The sequence below is a fragment of the Oncorhynchus clarkii genome, chromosome 14 (assembly GCF_045791955.1).
Source record: "Oncorhynchus clarkii lewisi isolate Uvic-CL-2024 chromosome 14, UVic_Ocla_1.0, whole genome shotgun sequence".
In the NCBI taxonomy this organism is placed as follows: Eukaryota; Metazoa; Chordata; class Actinopteri; order Salmoniformes; family Salmonidae; genus Oncorhynchus; species Oncorhynchus clarkii.
Window position 1 is genome coordinate 33,509,730 of NC_092160.1, and position 17,489 is coordinate 33,527,218.

The following is a 17,489-nucleotide window of genomic DNA, read 5'->3' on the forward strand; positions in this document are numbered from 1 at the left end:
TTATGTAGCCTATTTATAGCCCGTTTATTTGTTTTAGGAGAAAATATTATGTGATGATATTTGCTTTAGGCTATATTCAAACTTGGGCTGGCTGGCTAGGAAACCTTGACCTTTTCAATCCAATGTCAATCCAAAACATAAATAGACTGGGAGTTACTTTTTAATTGCAGTTGCTCAGCCCTGTGAGTTCTATTGTCATATTGCAGTGGGTGTGTCTGTGTAAAGGAAAGTAGTTATAAAATATAATTCATATTAAGGAGAATACGGTTGCTGCAGTTTGACAGGATTTTCATCCTCTCTAGGGCCAGGAGTTTTTCCAGAATTTCTTTACAACCATGTGACCTGTTTAGAACTTATCTGTTTTCCCAGGCGGCAGGTAGCCTAGTGGCCAATGGTTCGAATCCCTGAGCGGACAGGGTGAAAACTCTCTCGATGTGCCCTTGAGCAAGGCACTTAACCTTAATTGCTCTGGATAAGAGTCTGCTAAATTACTCAAATCTAAATCTGATCCCACTCACATCATTGCCCATATAAATACCTTTTTTACAACTACTAATTAATCACTGTCAGACCCTATAGGGTCCTGATTTATACCTGGTTAGGCTACATATTAGGAAATGCCCCGGGCCCCAGAGAAAACAATTTGCCCCACCACTCTGTGACTTGTGGTGCCACTTCACTGGTCCCAGAAATCATTGCATTGGGTTTCAAAGACTATTACTTGGGACTTGACACGAGACGCAAAGGTTTTTTAAATGTATTTTTATTGAACTTTAACTAGGCAAGTCTTAAGAACAAATTCTTACTTACGACTCCGGCCAAACGCGAATCCGGACGACGCTGGGCCTATGGGACTCCCTATCACGTCCGGTTGTGATACAGCCTGGAATCGAACCAGGGTCTGTAGTGACGCTCTAGCACTGAGATGCACTGCCTTAAAACTTGAGACTTGCTTAGGACATGCAAAATTGTGACTTGGTCCCATCTCTGACTTTTACACCTTGTTTTTCTTTAGCAGAATAGTTTTTCTCATTTTGTCAGTTCATAAAACACCTGTTATTAGCCTTTATATGCGTAATAATGCGTATTAATGCGTAATAATGCGTACTTGATGAATGATGGATGGAACATATATTTTTTTTTCCCAGGTCTTTGACTATTAGCCTATAATCAAATTAAATCACTCTCCAACCTCTTGATTTATAGTCTGTATTTACAGCTCACCATCAGGACCAGCCCATACCAACACGGCGCAGATTGTCTGTGTTTCTCCTTCTCCGTGCGTAAATCTGTTCTCATGGTGCATCATTCGTCTCCTCTCTACAGTACTAAATCAATGCAATAATAGAGGCTCCACCGTGTACAGTACCGTCTTACTGCATGTGAGACTTTAAGAAATTGCATTTCAGCACATAGGGGGTGTTGCCACAAAGTAGCCATATAGAATGAATTGAGACGTTCCGCTGTCAACCATCGCCGTGAACACCACCAGGTCCCGATGAAGACAGCTCCTCGTAAATTCTACTCCCCACACTTTTCTTCTTCACGATGGCTGCCACGGACATAGACATTTTCGCTGTAAGTATCCTAGAGATTTGCTGCGTTTCACAAACATCGTGCATTAACAGCCTAGTGCATTATGCATAGCCTACGTTGTTGCAATGTGCCTTCCGGGATATTCTGGTATACGGTAGTAGCTGATTAGGCGGATATGCAGCAGCTAAAGTGGGGTATCATCAACACCCGGAGAGCAGTGATTTCCTTCCCGTAGACTAGATAGCTTTTGAGGAACGGTAGCCTATTCTTGACGCATAATTATGTCGACCCTGTTCTAGGTTGTTTATAAAATGTTAATTGATGCTAGGTATGCAATTGACGCATTTTATACGTTGCACTTCTGATATTGCTGATATTGACACCTCATTCTGCTGTCATTCAGAGGTTAAACCAATAGCCACTCGATGCTACATTGTATCAATTCGATCCACAGATGTATCATTTGCCACTGTCATTGAAACATTGTAACAGTTTTAGAACGTGTTTATTGTAGCCACGAAGGCATTTCATGTTTGTCGAGAGAAGAGGGTTGACACATTGTAACTACATCACTACAATGAATGGTGGGAGAGTTCAACTTTCAGTGCAACACTAGCTAAGAGGCTAGTTAGTTTGAGTTGTTGTGAATTTGAGCTAACCTGCGGATAACAGGAGAAGTAGGTAAGTAGCAGCCATTTGTCTCTCCATGGGGGAACTGAACGAATCCTCAGTTCAACAGTAGTAGAACACATACACTCTGAGGACGTTTGTATCTGTCAACATATGACATCCTTCAATGTTTGTTCGTAATGGCAGCCTACTGAATTAGAAATTGATCCCCAGGCCCCAGGTCATAACTTAAGGTTTGAACACAGGCTACTTATCTTCATATCCAAACTACTTATTTTCACTCATTCTGAGCACATAGTTATTTAGTTAGTCCTTCAATTAATCACTGTAGTTCAGTTTGCAACACACACACACACACACACACACACACACACACACACACACACACACACTACGGCACATGGATGTGAAGCGGATGACAGATTGTGTTTGTTAAGGGTGTGAAATAACAGCTACACAGAGGGATCTTTGTGCCCGGGTGTGTGTGTGTTTGTGTGTGTGTGTGCGCGTGTGTGTGTGTGTGTGTGTGTGTGTGTGCGTGTGTGTGTGTGTGTGTAGAGCACTGGGCCAGTGGCACAGATGATTGTTGTGTTGTCCTCATGGCTAGCCTTCTGTGCTGTGAATAACAACATGCTGTGTTCCTGAAGACGGCCCATCCTTCTGTGCTGTGAATAACAACATGCTGTGTTCCTGAAGACCATCCTTCTGTTTTTTTTATTTAACCATTATTTAACCAGGCGGCCTACCCCGGCCAAACTCCGACGACGCTGGGCCAATTGTGTGCCGTGTTAGATTTTATTTGATTTGGATTTTATTTTATTTGTTATTGGACTCCCAATCACGGCCGGATGTGATACAGCCTGGAATCAAACCAGGGACTGTAGTGACACCTCTTGCACTGAGATGCAGTGCCTTAGACAGCTGCGCCACTCGGGATCCCAAACATGCTGTGTTTCTGAAGACGGCCCAGCTCTCAGTGCTGTGAATAACAACATGCTGTGTTTCTGAAGACGGTCTAGGCACACTCCCAAATTGCACCCTATTCCCTATGTAGTCACTACTTTTGACCAGGGCCTATAGAGCTCTCGTCATAACAAGTGCACTACCTAGGGAATAGGGTGCCATTTGGGACTCAGCCTCTGAAGACAGCGCAGGTTCAGTGTCTGGCTATGGGAAAATGGATTGCATGGACTGCATGTTAATATTCTGGGTTAGGCCTCCCGGGTGGCGCAGTGGTTAAGGGCGCTGTACTGCAGCGCCAGCTGTGCCATCAGAGTTCCTGGGTTCGCGCCCAGGCTCTGTCGTAACCGGCCGCGACCGGGAGGTCCGTGGGGCGACGCACAGCGCCTAGCGTCGCCCGGGTTTGTGAGGGCTTGGTCGGTAGGGGTGTCCTTGTCTCATCGCGCACCAGCGACTCCTGTGGCGGGCTGGGCGCAGTGTGCGCTAACCAAGGTGGCCAGGTGCACAGTGTTTCCTCCGGCGCATTGGTGCGGCTGGCTTCCGGGTTGGATGCGTGCTGTGTTAAGAAGCAGTGCGGCTTGGTTGGGTTGTGTATCGGAGGACGCATGACTTTCAACCTTCGTCTCTCCCGAGCCCGTACGGGAGTTGTAGCGATGAGACAAGATAGTAGCTACTACAACAATTGGATACCACGAAATTGGAGAGAAAAAGGGGTAAAAAATAAATAAAATAAAAATATTCTGGGTTAAATATAACCTAGAATTAGTCAGGCCTTCATCCTGGGTTAAATATAACCTAGAATTAGAGTCAGGCCTTCTTTCTGGGTTAAATATAATCTAGAATTAGTCAGGGTTAAATATAACCTTCATCCTGAAATTGCCAAGAAACTGAAGATCTCGTACAACGCTGTGCCTTCATCCTGACAGTGAAGAGGCGACTCCAGGCTGCTAGAAGGCCACCACACCTCTTCACTGTTGACGTTGAGACTGGTGTTTTGCGGGTACTATTTAATGAAGCTGCCAGTTGAGGACTTGAGGCATCTGTTTCTCAAACTAGACACTTTGATGTACGTGTCCTCTTGCTCAGTTGTGCACCGGGGCCTCCCACTCCTCTTTCTATTCTGGTTAGAGCCAGTTTGCGCTGTTCTATGAAGGGACAGCGTTGTACGATATCTTCAATTTCTTGGCAATTTCTCGCATGGAATAGCCTTAATTTCTCAGAACAAGAATAGACTGACGAGTTTCAGAAGAAAGGTCTTTGTTTCTGGCCATTTTGAGCCTGTAATTGAACCCACAAATGCTGATGTTCCTGATACTCAACTAGTCTAAAGAAGGCCAGTTGTATTGCTTATTTAATCAGGACAACAGTTTTCAGATGTGCTAGCATAATTGAAAAAGGGTTTTCTAATGATCATTTAGCCTTTTTAAAATGATGAACTTGAATTAGCTAACACAAACAATGTGCCATTGGAACACAGGAGTGATGGTTGCTGATAATGGGCCTCTGTACGCCTATGTAGATATTCCATTAAAAAAACAGCCGTTTCCAGCTGCAACAGTCATTTACAACATTAACAAGGTCTACACTGTATCCACTGATCAATTTGATGTTATTTTATTGGACAAAAAAAATATGCTTGTCTTTCAAAAACAAGGACATTTCTATGTGGCCCCAAACTTTTGAACGGTAGTGTATATTTTTTGTTTACACATTTCTAACATGTGATTGTCTCTCCTCAGAATGAAGAGGAGCGTTGCCTGGAGCTGGGTGGCCATGTTGGGTTTGACAGTCTTCCAGACCAGTTGGTCAGTAAATCAGTCACACAGGGATTCTGCTTCAACATCCTGTGTGTCGGTACGTGACGTCTGACTCCATTATTACCACCAGCCTGCAACATCTTAACACGTCTCAGTTCTCACTACAGATACAACTCCAGCCTTAGTGCCAGTCTATTTCTACTGTAGCTAAAGGCACGGATCTTTTCTGAATGCAGGAACCCAGGCTAAAACATCTTCAGTCACAGCATTTTTATTTTCTCACTCACATCTTTTTTTAAATGTCCATCTTATTTTCTACTCTTCTCTCTTTTTCTTCCTCTCAGGTGAGACAGGGATAGGGAAGTCAACGTTGATGAACACGCTGTTCAACACACTGTTTGAGGCCGAGGAGGCCAGCCACTACCAGAACGGTGTGTGCCTGCGGCCCAGGACCTACGACCTGAAGGAGAGCAACGTTCAGCTCAAACTGACCGTAGTCGACACCGTGGGGTTCGGAGACCAGATCAACAAGGAGGAGAGGTGATAGTAGTGCAGGAACAGCTGGGTGCTTCGTTAGCCAGGCGGATAGGAGGTGGTTTGGTGAACCACACTCGCATGATGAGTAACCTTGCCTGACATCTGGTTGGGATTGTTTAGCTCATGGATTTGTGAAGGTACTGTAGGGAGAGGAATAGCATCAGGACTGTTCAGTTCAGGGTTCAGGTTGGGGTTAGTCATTAAAATAGCACTTCTTCTTGGATGGTTTCTAGATACTGAACCTACTTTCATTCAGTGGTTAAAGGGTATTCAGACAGGCTGTAACTATAAGAAGACCAAAGTTGGACATTCAGCATTCCTCCTCAGGCCCTCTCAACTAGTGGTCCTCCAGCCAACACACATACAGTGTAAAGGCTTGGCATAGCTTAAGGCTTTAGGTCTTTGTGCAGCCATAAATGGGGAGGGAAGAGTAGGGAGAGGATGAATAGAAGGGCATAATGACATCTGAAAAGGAACTTAAATAGTCTAACAACAGGGGAGTGGGAAATGGAATTTCTGGAGCGGTGTTATCGTGGCCGGTTTGTAACCCAGATACTCTACTGTTTGTTTCTTGAATAGCAAGGAAAACTTTCAAGGATATTTATTTTCTGGTGAAAATGCGAGGTTGAGGAGGTTGAGAATAAATACGGTATATGTTTTCAGACCCTGAATTGTTTTATCACTTTTCTCAGGAATGTGATTATTCCCGATTTTTAATCAGGAATTCCTGCTTTTCTAACATTCTCCATTCACTTGTAATTGAAACTGACCCTATTTCCAAAGCCCAAATCCTGATCACATCCATGTTTGTCTTTCTGTGCGCTGAAGCTTCAAACCCATAGTGGACTACATCGACACTCAGTTTGAGACCTACCTGCAGGAGGAGATGAAGATCAAACGTTCCCTGTTCGACTACCACGACACCAGGATCCATATCTGTCTCTACTTCATCGCCCCAACCGGACACTCTCTCAAATCACTGGATCTGGTCACCATGAAGAAACTGGACAGCAAGGTAACGTTTGAAATACACTATATAAAAGTATGTGGACACCCCTTCAAATTAGTCTATTTGGCTATTTCAGCCACACCCGTTGCTAACAGTTGTATAACATCGAGCACACAGCCATGCAATCTCCATAGACAAACGTTGGCAGTAGAATGGTCTTACTGAAGAGCTCAGTGACTTTCAACATGGCATCGTCATAGGCCTGTCTTAATAACCTTTAAACACTGAATGAAAGTAGGTTCAGTATCTAGACCTTTCCGAAAAGTCAGTTCTACAAATTTCTACCCTGCTCGGGCTCCCGAGTAGCGCAGTGGTCTAAGGCACTGCATCTGAGAGCTAGAGGTGTCACTACAGACCCTGGTTCAATTCCAGGCTGTATCAAAACTGGTGGTGATTAGGAGTCCCATAGGGCGGTGCACAATTGGCCCAGCGTCATCCGGGTTAGGGTTTGGCTGTGGTAGGCCGTCATTGTAAATAAGAATTTGTTCTTAACTGACTTGCCTAGTTAAATAAAGGTTCAATACAAATAGAGCTATCCCGGTCAACTGTGCTGTCATTGTGAAGTGGAAACGTCTAGGAGTGGTAGGCCACACAAGCTCACAGAACGGGACCACCGAGTGCTGAAGCGTGTAAAAATCGTCTTTCCTCGGTTGCAACACTCACTACCGAGTTCCAAACTGCCATTGGACTCTGGAGCAGTGGAAACGCATTCTCTGGAGTGATCACCATCTGGCAGTCCGACGGATGAATCTGGGTTTGGTGGATGCCAGGAGAACACTACCTCCCCGAATGCATAGTGTCAACTGTAAAGTTTGGTGGAGGAAGAATAATGGTCTGGGGCTGTTTTTCATGGTTTGGGCTAGGCTCTGTAGTTCCAGTGAAGGGAAATCTTAACATTCTAGACACTTCCGTTCTTCCAACTTTGAGGCAACAGTTTGGGGAAGGCCCTTTCCTCTGCATGACAATGCCCCCTTGCACAAAGCGAGGTTCATACAGAAGTGGTGTGTCGAGATCGGTGTGGAAGAACTTGACTGGCCTGGACAGAGCCTTGACCTTAACCCCATCAAACACCTTTGGGATGATTTGGAACGCCGGCTGCAAGCCAGGCCTAATCGCCCAACATCAGTGATCTGAACTAACTAATGCTCTTGTGGCTGAACGGAAGCAAGTCCCCGCAGCACTGTTCCAACATCTAGTGGAAATCCTTCCCAGAAGAGCGGAGGCTGTCATAGCAGCAATGGGAGAGGGGACCAACTCCATATTAATGCCCATGATTTTGGAATGAGATGTTTGACGAGCAGGCGTCCACATACTTTTGATCATGCTCTGACACTGTTGCAGGAAAAAAAAATTGGACATTGCCGTGTTAGTATCTGAAGCGTTGGACATCATACAGTTCAGCAGGTGCTGTAGGTCTGAAGGATACTGACAGGTGTTCAGGTTCAGCTCTCCTGAAGGATACTGACCGGTGTTCAGGTTCCGCTCTCCTGAAGGATACTGACCGGTGTTCAGGTTCAGCTCTCCTGAAGGATACTGACCGGTGTTTAGGTTCAGCTCTCCTGAAGGATACTGACAGGTGTTCAGGTTCAGCTCTCCTGAAGGATACTGACAGGTGTTCAGGTTCAGGCTCAGCTTTCCTGAAGGATACTGACAGGTGTTCAGGTTCAGCTCTCCTGAAGGATACTGACAGGTGTTCAGGTTCAGCTCTCCTGAAGGATACTGACAGGTGTTCAGGTTCAGCTCTCCTGAAGGATACTGACAGGTGTTCAGGTTCAGCTCTCCTGAAGGATACTGACAGGTGTTCAGGTTCAGGCTCAGCTCTCCTGAAGGATACTGACAGGTGTTCAGGTTCAGCTCTCCTGAAGGATACTGACCGGTGTTCAGGTTCAGCTCTCCTGAAGGATACTGACAGGTATTCAGGTTCAGCTCTCCTGAAGGATACTGACAGGTGTTCAGGTTCAGGCTCAGCTCTCCTGAAGGATACTGACAGGTGTTCAGGCTCAGCTCCCCTGAAGGATACTGACCGGTGTTCAGGTTCAGCTCTCCTGAAGGATACTGACCGGTGTTCAGGTTCAGCTCTCCTGAAGGATACTGACAGGTGTTCAGGTTCAACTCTCCTGAAGGATACTGACAGGTGTTCAGGTTCAGGCTCAGCTCTCCTGAAGGATACTGACAGGTGTTCAGGTTCAGCTCTCCTGAAGGATACTGACCGGTGTTCAGGTTCAGCTCTCCTGAAGGATACTGACAGGTGTTCAGGTTCAGCTCTCCTGGAGGATACTGACAGGTGTTCAGGTTCAGGTTCAGCTCTCCTGAAGGATACTGACAGGTATTCAGGTTCAGCTCTCCTGAAGGATACTGACAGGTGTTCAGGCTCAGCTCTCCTGAAGGATACTGACAGATGTTCAGGCTCAGCTCCCCTGAAGGATACTGAACGGTGTTCAGGTTCAGCTCTCCTGAAGGATACTGACCGGTGTTCAGGTTCAGCTCTCCTGAAGGATACTGACAGGTGTTCAGGTTCAGGCTCAGCTTTCCTGAAGGATACTGACAGGTGTTCAGGTTCAGCTCTCCTGAAGGATACTGACAGGTGTTCAGGTTCAGCTCTCCTGAAGGATACTGACAGGTGTTCAGGTTCAGCTCTCCTGAAGGATACTGACCGGTGTTCAGGTTCCGCTCTCCTGAAGGATACTGACCGGTGTTCAGGTTCAGCTCTCCTGAAGGATACTGACCGGTGTTTAGGTTCAGCTCTCCTGAAGGATACTGACAGGTGTTCAGGTTCAGCTCTCCTGAAGGATACTGACAGGTGTTCAGGTTCAGGCTCAGCTTTCCTGAAGGATACTGACAGGTGTTCAGGTTCAGCTCTCCTGAAGGATACTGACAGGTGTTCAGGTTCAGCTCTCCTGAAGGATACTGACAGGTGTTCAGGTTCAGCTCTCCTGAAGGATACTGACAGGTGTTCAGGTTCAGCTCTCCTGAAGGATACTGACAGGTGTTCAGGTTCAGCTCTCCTGAAGGATACTGACAGGTGTTGAGGTTCAGGCTCAGCTCTCCTGAAGGATACTGACAGGTGTTCAGGTTCAGCTCTCCTGAAGGATACTGACAGGTATTCAGGTTCAGCTCTCCTGAAGGATACTGACCGGTGTTCAGGTTCAGCTCTCCTGAAGGATACTGACAGGTGTTCAGCTCTCCTGAAGGATACTGACAGGTGTTCAGGTTCAGGCTCAGCTCTCCTGAAGGATACTGACAGGTGTTCAGGTTCAGCTCTCCTGAAGGATACTGACCGGTGTTCAGGTTCAGCTCTCCTGAAGGATACTGACAGGTGTTCAGGTTCAGCTCTCCTGAAGGATACTGACAGGTGTTCAGGTTCAGGCTCAGCTCTCCTGAAGGATACTGACAGGTATTCAGGTTCAGCTCTCCTGAAGGATACTGACAGGTGTTCAGGCTCAGCTCTCCTGAATGATACTGACAGATGTTCAGGCTCAGCTCCCCTGAAGGATACTGACCGGTGTTCAGGTTCAGCTCTCCTGAAGGATACTGACCGGTGTTCAGGTTCAGCTCTCCTGAAGGATACTGACAGGTGTTCAGGTTCAGCTCTCCTGAAGGATACTGACAGGTGTTCAGGTTCAGGCTCAGCTCTCCTGAAGGATACTGACAGGTGTTCAGGTTCAGCTCTCCTGAAGGATACTGACCGGTGTTCAGGTTCAGCTCTCCTGAAGGATACTGACAGGTGTTCAGGTTCAGCTCTCCTGAAGGATACTGACAGGTGTTCAGGCTCAGCTCCCCTGAAGGATACTGACCGGTGTTCAGGTTCAGCTCTCCTGAAGGATACTGACCGGTGTTCAGGTTCAGCTCTCCTGAAGGATACTGACCGGTGTTCAGGTTCAGGCACAGCTCTCCTGAAGGATACTGACAGGTGTTCAGGTTCAGGCACAACGAGTTACATTATTATCTCAAAGTAGAGCTGCATTCCATTTTGATGCTTGTATTTGTGTCAATCCAGAGATCATTATTTATTTTTTTAAACATGGTAGACCTGCTGATTCAAACGCTGCTCCTCCCTGTACTCCAGGTAAACATCATCCCCATCATTGCCAAGGCAGACACCATATCTAAGAGCGAGCTGCACAAGTTCAAGATCAAGATCATGTCAGAGTTGGTGAGCAACGGTGTTCAGATACACCAGTTCCCTACTGAGGACGAGGCTGTCACCGAGATCAACTCCTCCATGAATGTGAGTCTGACGCACACACACACACACACACACACACACACACACACACACACACACACACACACACAATTATACACACACACACACACACACAATTATGCACACACACACACAATTATACACAAACACACACACACACACACACACACACACACACACACAATTATACACACACACAAAATTATACACACACAAACATGGACACACACACACACACACACAAAACACACCCTTGTCACATCACAGTGCAGTTGTCTATGCCAGGCACCTGTACACTGTAATCAGATTGCTTGCCTTCCTGATTTACTGTGTCAGCCGAGGAGCCGATGATTGATTGATTGATTGATTGAAAGAGACAACAGTGTCTTCCTCTTCTTAAATGCTTTAAAAAAAACACCAGCTTATTTGTGACACATTGCTGTGGTCTTGTGTTTTTAAACCACAAGTCATTGTGATATTATAACGGGGGTCATACATGCTCATGACTGTCCGATGATGCGTTATAAAGAGTTACTAAATGTTCCCATATTAAATTACATCCTTTGTTCCAGGCCCATCTGCCCTTTGCTGTGGTGGGGAGTGTTGAGGAGGTTGAAGTGGGGAATAAGATGGTGAAAGCCAGACTGTACCCCTGGGGAACTGTACAGGGTAGGTATCTCTCTGATCATGTACCCCTAGGGATTTGTACAGGGTAGTTATCTCTCTGATCCTGTACCCCTGGGGAACTGTACAGGGTAGGTATCTCTCTGATCCTGTACCCCTGGGGAACTGTACAGGGTAGGTATCTCTCTGATCCTGTACCCCTGGGGAATTGTACAGGGTAGGTATCTCTCTGATCCTGTACCCCTGGGGAACTGTACAGGGTAGGTATCTCTCTGATCCTGTACCCCTAGGGAACTGTACAGAGTAGATATCTCTCTGATCCTGTACCCCTGGGGAACTGTACAGGGTAGGTATCTCTCTCTGATCCTGTACCCCTGGGGAACTGTACAGGGTAGGTATCTCTCTGATCCTGTACCCCTGGGGAACTGTACAGAGTAGGTATCTCTCTGATCCTGTACCACTGGGGAACTGTACAGGGTAGGTATCTCTCTCTGATCCTGTACCCCTGGGGAACTGTACAGGGTAGGTATCTCTCTGATCCTGTACCCCTGGGGAACTGTACAGGGTAGGTATCTCTCTGATCCTGTACCCCTGGGGAACTGTACAGAGTAGGTATCTCTCTGATCCTGTACCCCTGGGGAACTGTACAGGGTAGGTATCTCTCTGATCCTGTACCCCTGGGGAACTGTACAGGGTAGGTATCTCTCTGATCCTGTACCCCTGGGGATTTGTACAGGGTAGGTATCTCTCTGATCCTGTACCCCTGGGGAACTGTACAGGGTAGGTATCTCTCTGATCCTGTACCCCTGGGGAACTGTACAGGGTAGGTATCTCTCTGATCCTGTACCCCTAGGGAACTGTACAGGGTAGGTATCTCTCTGATCCTGTACCCCTAGGGAACTGTACAGGGTAGGGATCTCTCTGATCCTGTACCCCTGGGGAATTGTACAGGGTAGGTATCTCTCTGATCCTGTACCCCTAGGGATTTGTACAGGGTAGGTATCTCTCTGATCCTGTACCCCTGGGGAATTGTACAGGGTAGGTATCTCTCTGATCCTGTACCCCTGGGGAACTGTACAGGGTAGGTATCTCTCTGATCCTGTACCCCTGGGGAACTGTACAGGGTAGGTATCTCTCTGATCCTGTACCCCTAGGGATTTGTACAGGGTAGTTATCTCTCTGATCCTGTATACCCCTGGGGAACTGTACAGGGTAGGTATCTCTCTGATCCTGTATACCCCTGGGGAACTGTACAGGTATCTCTCTGATCCTGTACCCCTAGGGAACTGTACAGAGTAGGTATCTCTCTGATCCTGTACCCCTGGGGAATTGTACAGGGTAGGTATCTCTCTGATCCTGTACCCCTGGGGAACTGTACAGGGTAGGTATCTCTCTGATCCTGTACCCCTAGGGAACTGTACAGAGTAGATATCTCTCTGATCCTGTACCCCTGGGGAACTGTACAGGGTAGGTATCTCTCTCTGATCCTGTACCCCTGGGGAACTGTACAGGGTAGGTATCTCTCTGATCCTGTACCCCTGGGGAACTGTACAGAGTAGGTATCTCTCTGATCCTGTACCACTGGGGAACTGTACAGGGTAGGTATCTCTCTCTGATCCTGTACCCCTGGGGAACTGTACAGGGTAGGTATCTCTCTGATCCTGTACCCCTGGGGAACTGTACAGGGTAGGTATCTCTTTGATCCTGTACCCCTGGGGAACTGTACAGAGTAGGTATCTCTCTGATCCTGTACCCCTGGGGAACTGTACAGGGTAGGTATCTCTCTGATCCTGTACCCCTGGGGAACTGTACAGGGTAGGTATCTCTCTGATCCTGTACCCCTGGGGAACTGTACAGGGTAGGTATCTCTCTGATCCTGTACCCCTGGGGAACTGTACAGGGTAGGTATCTCTCTGATCCTGTACCCCTGGGGAACTGTACAGGGTAGGTATCTCTCTGATCCTGTACCCCTAGGGAACTGTACAGGGTAGGTATCTCTCTGATCCTGTACCCCTAGGGAACTGTACAGGGTAGGGATCTCTCTGATCCTGTACCCCTGGGGAATTGTACAGGGTAGGTATCTCTCTGATCCTGTACCCCTAGGGATTTGTACAGGGTAGGTATCTCTCTGATCCTGTACCCCTGGGGAATTGTACAGGGTAGGTATCTCTCTGATCCTGTACCCCTGGGGAACTGTACAGGGTAGGTATCTCTCTGATCCTGTACCCCTGGGGAACTGTACAGGGTAGGTATCTCTCTGATCCTGTACCCCTAGGGATTTGTACAGGGTAGTTATCTCTCTGATCCTGTATACCCCTGGGGAACTGTACATGGTAGGTATCTCTCTGATCCTGTATACCCCTGGGGAACTGTACAGGTATCTCTCTGATCCTGTACCCCTAGGGAACTGTACAGAGTAGGTATCTCTCTGATCCTGTACCCCTGGGGAACTGTACAGGGTAGGTATCTCTCTGATCCTGTACCCCTGGGGAAATATACAGGGTAGGTATCTCTCTGATCCTGTACCCCTAGGGAACTGTACAGGGTAGGTATCTATCTGATCCTGTACCCCTATGGAACTGTACAGGGTAGGTATCTCTCTGATCCTGTACCCCTAGGGAACTGTACAGGGTAGGTATCTCTCTGATCCTGTACCCCTAAGGAACTGTACAGAGTAGGTATCTCTCTGATCCTGTACCCCTGGGGAACTGTACAGGGTAGGTATCTCTCTGATCCTGTACCCCTGGGGAACTGTGCAGGGTAGGTATCTCTCTGATCCTGTACCCCTGGGGAACTGTACAGGGTAGGTATCTCTCTGATCCTGTACCACTGGGGAATTGTACAGGGTAGGTATCTCTCTATTGATCCTGTACCCCTAAGGAACTGTACAGAGTAGGTATCTCTCTGATCCTGTACCCCTGGGGAACTGTACAGGGTAGGTATCTCTCTGATCCTGTACCCCTGGGGAACTGTACAGGGTAGGTATCTCTCTGATCCTGTACCCCTGGGGAACTGTACAGGGTAGGTATGTCTATAATTATTCTGTACATTTATTATGCATTTATAGAAACATAAAAATAATTTGGAAAGTGGACAACACAGTAGCAGATCACACAGTAATTAAAAGTCAATTTACTACTACTGATGCAAAGCAGAGCAAGACCACAGAATCTATAGGCCTGGGGTAGAAAAGTGAATACACATCATCAATGCATCGATATTACGCAATCACTAGAGACCCATATCATTAATGCATCGATATTACCCAATCACAAGAGACCCATATCATTAATGCATCGATATCACCCAATCACTAGAGACCCATATCATTAATGCATCGATATTACCCAATCACAAGAGACCCATATCATCAATGCATCGATATTACACAATCACTAGAGACCCATATCATCAATGCATCGATATTACACAATCACTAGAGACCCATATCATCAATGCATCGATATTACGCAATCACTAGAGGCCCATATCATTAATGCATCGATATTACACAATCACTAGAGACCCATATCATCAATGCATCGATATTACGCAATCACTAGAGACCCATATCATTAATGCATCGATATTACACAATCACTAGAGACCCATATCATTAATGCAATCGATATTACGCAATCACTAGAGACCCATATCATTAATGCATCGATATTACCCAATCACAAGAGACCCATATCATTAATGCATCGATATCACCCAATCACTAGAGACCCATATCATTAATGCATCGATATTACCCAATCACAAGAGACCCATATCATCAATGCATCGATATTACACAATCACTAGAGACCCATATCATCAATGCATCGATATTACACAATCACTAGAGACCCATATCATCAATGCATCGATATTACGCAATCACTAGAGGCCCATATCATTAATGCATCGATATTACACAATCACTAGAGACCCATATCATCAATGCATCGATATTACGCAATCACTAGAGACCCATATCATTAATGCATCGATATTACACAATCACTAGAGACCCATATCATTAATGCAATCGATATTACGCAATCACTAGAGACCCATATCATTAAGGCATCGATATTACGCAATCACTAGAGACCATTATCATTAATGCATTGATATTACGCAATCACTAGAGACCCATGTCATTATTGCATCGATATTACGCATTCACTAGAGACCCATGTCATTATTGCATCGATATTACGCATTCACTAGAGACCCATATCATTATTGCATCGATATTACGCAATCACTAGAGACCCATATCATTATTGCATCGATATTACGCATTCACTAGAGACCCATATCATCAATGCCAATATAAAATAAGACTTTAATTATTATTTTCTCAAATGCGTATTGTTGTTAACTTGCTATTGAATGACCAGTCCCTTTCAAACTATAAGGTATTTGTCACCATATTAAACCAACCATATAACCCAGTCCTGCTGTGTTGTGTTGATCAGTGGAGAACGAGAGCCACTGTGACTTTGTGAAGCTGAGAGAGATGTTGCTGAGAGTGAACATGGAAGACCTGAGAGAGCAGACTCACGCCAGACACTACGAGCTCTACAGACGCTGCAAACTGGAGGAGATGGGATTTACAGATACAGACCCCGACAACAAACCCTTTAGGTGAGACCAGCTCTCGTTCAACGTTACATAGCGGTCAGGTTGTCAACCCTTTTTTTGGGCTGAAGGTTTGTCATCAAATATGCAGAATATAAACTGAAATTAGACCAGTGTTAGAAGTGAAAATACAGCCAAAGCATCAGAACACCTAGATGTCCAGGGCCCGGCAACGACATCTACAGTCAGGAGCCCATGGACGTCTCACAGCAGTCAGACACAGTAATACACATTCTACAATGAAATATAGACACCCTACCTAGTGCACTACTTTTGACCAAGGAACCCTGTTCCCTATGTAGTGCACTATATAGGGAACAGGGTGCCATTTGCCATGCATCCATATGCCTGTTTAACTGTAACTACCTTGTCTTCCCTCACCAATCAGTCTGCAGGAGACGTATGAGGCCAAGAGGAAAGAGTTCCTGGGGGACCTGCAGCATAACGAGGATGACATGAGACAGATGTTTGTCAACAAGGTGAAGGAGACCGAGGCAGAGCTGAAAATAAAGGAGAGGGAGGTAATCATTCACAAGGTGCTTCTGGGAGTTTGTTTTGTTTAGATGATGATATTGTTCTGCTCCCTTTCATACTTGAGCTCATCCTCATTTTGTGACTGTGTCTACAGTCATAACGTAACAGGGCATTTTGTGACTGTGTCTACATTCATAACGTAACAGGGCATTTTGGGACTGTGTCTACAGTCATAACGTAACAGGGCATTTTGTGACTGTGTCTACAGTCATAACGTAACAGAGCATTTTGTGACTGTGTCTACAGTCATAACGTAACAGGGCATTTTGTGACTGTGTCTACAGTCATAACGTAACAGGGCATTTTGTGACTGTGTCTACAGTCATAACGTAACAGGGCATTTTGTGACTGTGTCTACAGTCATAACGTAACAGGGCATTTTGTGACTGTGTCTACATTCATAACGTAACAGGGCATTTTGTGACTGTGTCTACAGTCATAACGTAACAGGGCATTTTGTGACTGTGTCTACAGTCATAACGTAACAGGGCATTTTGTGACTGTGTCTACAGTCATAACGTAACAGGGCATTTTGTGACTGTGTCTACAGTCATAACGTAACAGGGCATTTTGGGACTGTGTCTACAGTCATAACGTAACAGGGCATTTTGTGACTGTGTCTACAGTCATAACGTAACAGGGCATTTTGTGACTGTGTCTACAGTCATAACGTAACAGGGCATTTTGGGACTGTGTCTACAGTCATAACGTAACAGGGCATTTTGGGACTGTGTCTACAGTCATAACGTAACAGGGCATTTTGGGACTGTGTCTACAGTCATAACGTAACAGGGCATTTTGTGACTGTGTCTACAGTCATAACGTAACAGGGCATTTTGTGACTGTGTCTACAGTCATAACGTAACAGGGCATTTTGTGACTGTGTCTACAGTCATAACGTAACAGGGCATTTTGTGACTGTGTCTACATTCATAACGTAACAGGGCATTTTGTGACTGTGTCTACAGTCATAACGTAACAGGGCATTTTGGGACTGTGTCTACAGTCATAACGTAACAGGGCATTTTGTGACTGTGTCTACAGTCATAACGTAACAGGG

General features: G+C 46.0%; 1 protein-coding gene across 2 annotated transcripts in view; it reads left to right on the plus strand.

The window, feature by feature from the left end:
- Positions 1-1,355: 1,355 nt before the first annotated feature.
- LOC139366535 (septin-8-A-like) overlaps positions 1,356-17,489 on the plus strand; it is a 29,401-nt gene continuing 13,267 nt past the window's right edge. For both annotated transcript variants that reach the window (XM_071104144.1, XM_071104145.1), the window contains exons 1-8: positions 1,356-1,578; positions 4,866-4,980; positions 5,228-5,423; positions 6,249-6,435; positions 10,496-10,657; positions 11,209-11,305; positions 15,733-15,901; positions 16,284-16,416. In XM_071104144.1, coding sequence (XP_070960245.1) covers positions 1,549-1,578; positions 4,866-4,980; positions 5,228-5,423; positions 6,249-6,435; positions 10,496-10,657; positions 11,209-11,305; positions 15,733-15,901; positions 16,284-16,416 — 1,089 coding nt within the window. In that variant the 5' untranslated portion in view covers positions 1,356-1,548. The remainder of the gene's footprint in view (positions 1,579-4,865; positions 4,981-5,227; positions 5,424-6,248; positions 6,436-10,495; positions 10,658-11,208; positions 11,306-15,732; positions 15,902-16,283; positions 16,417-17,489) is intronic.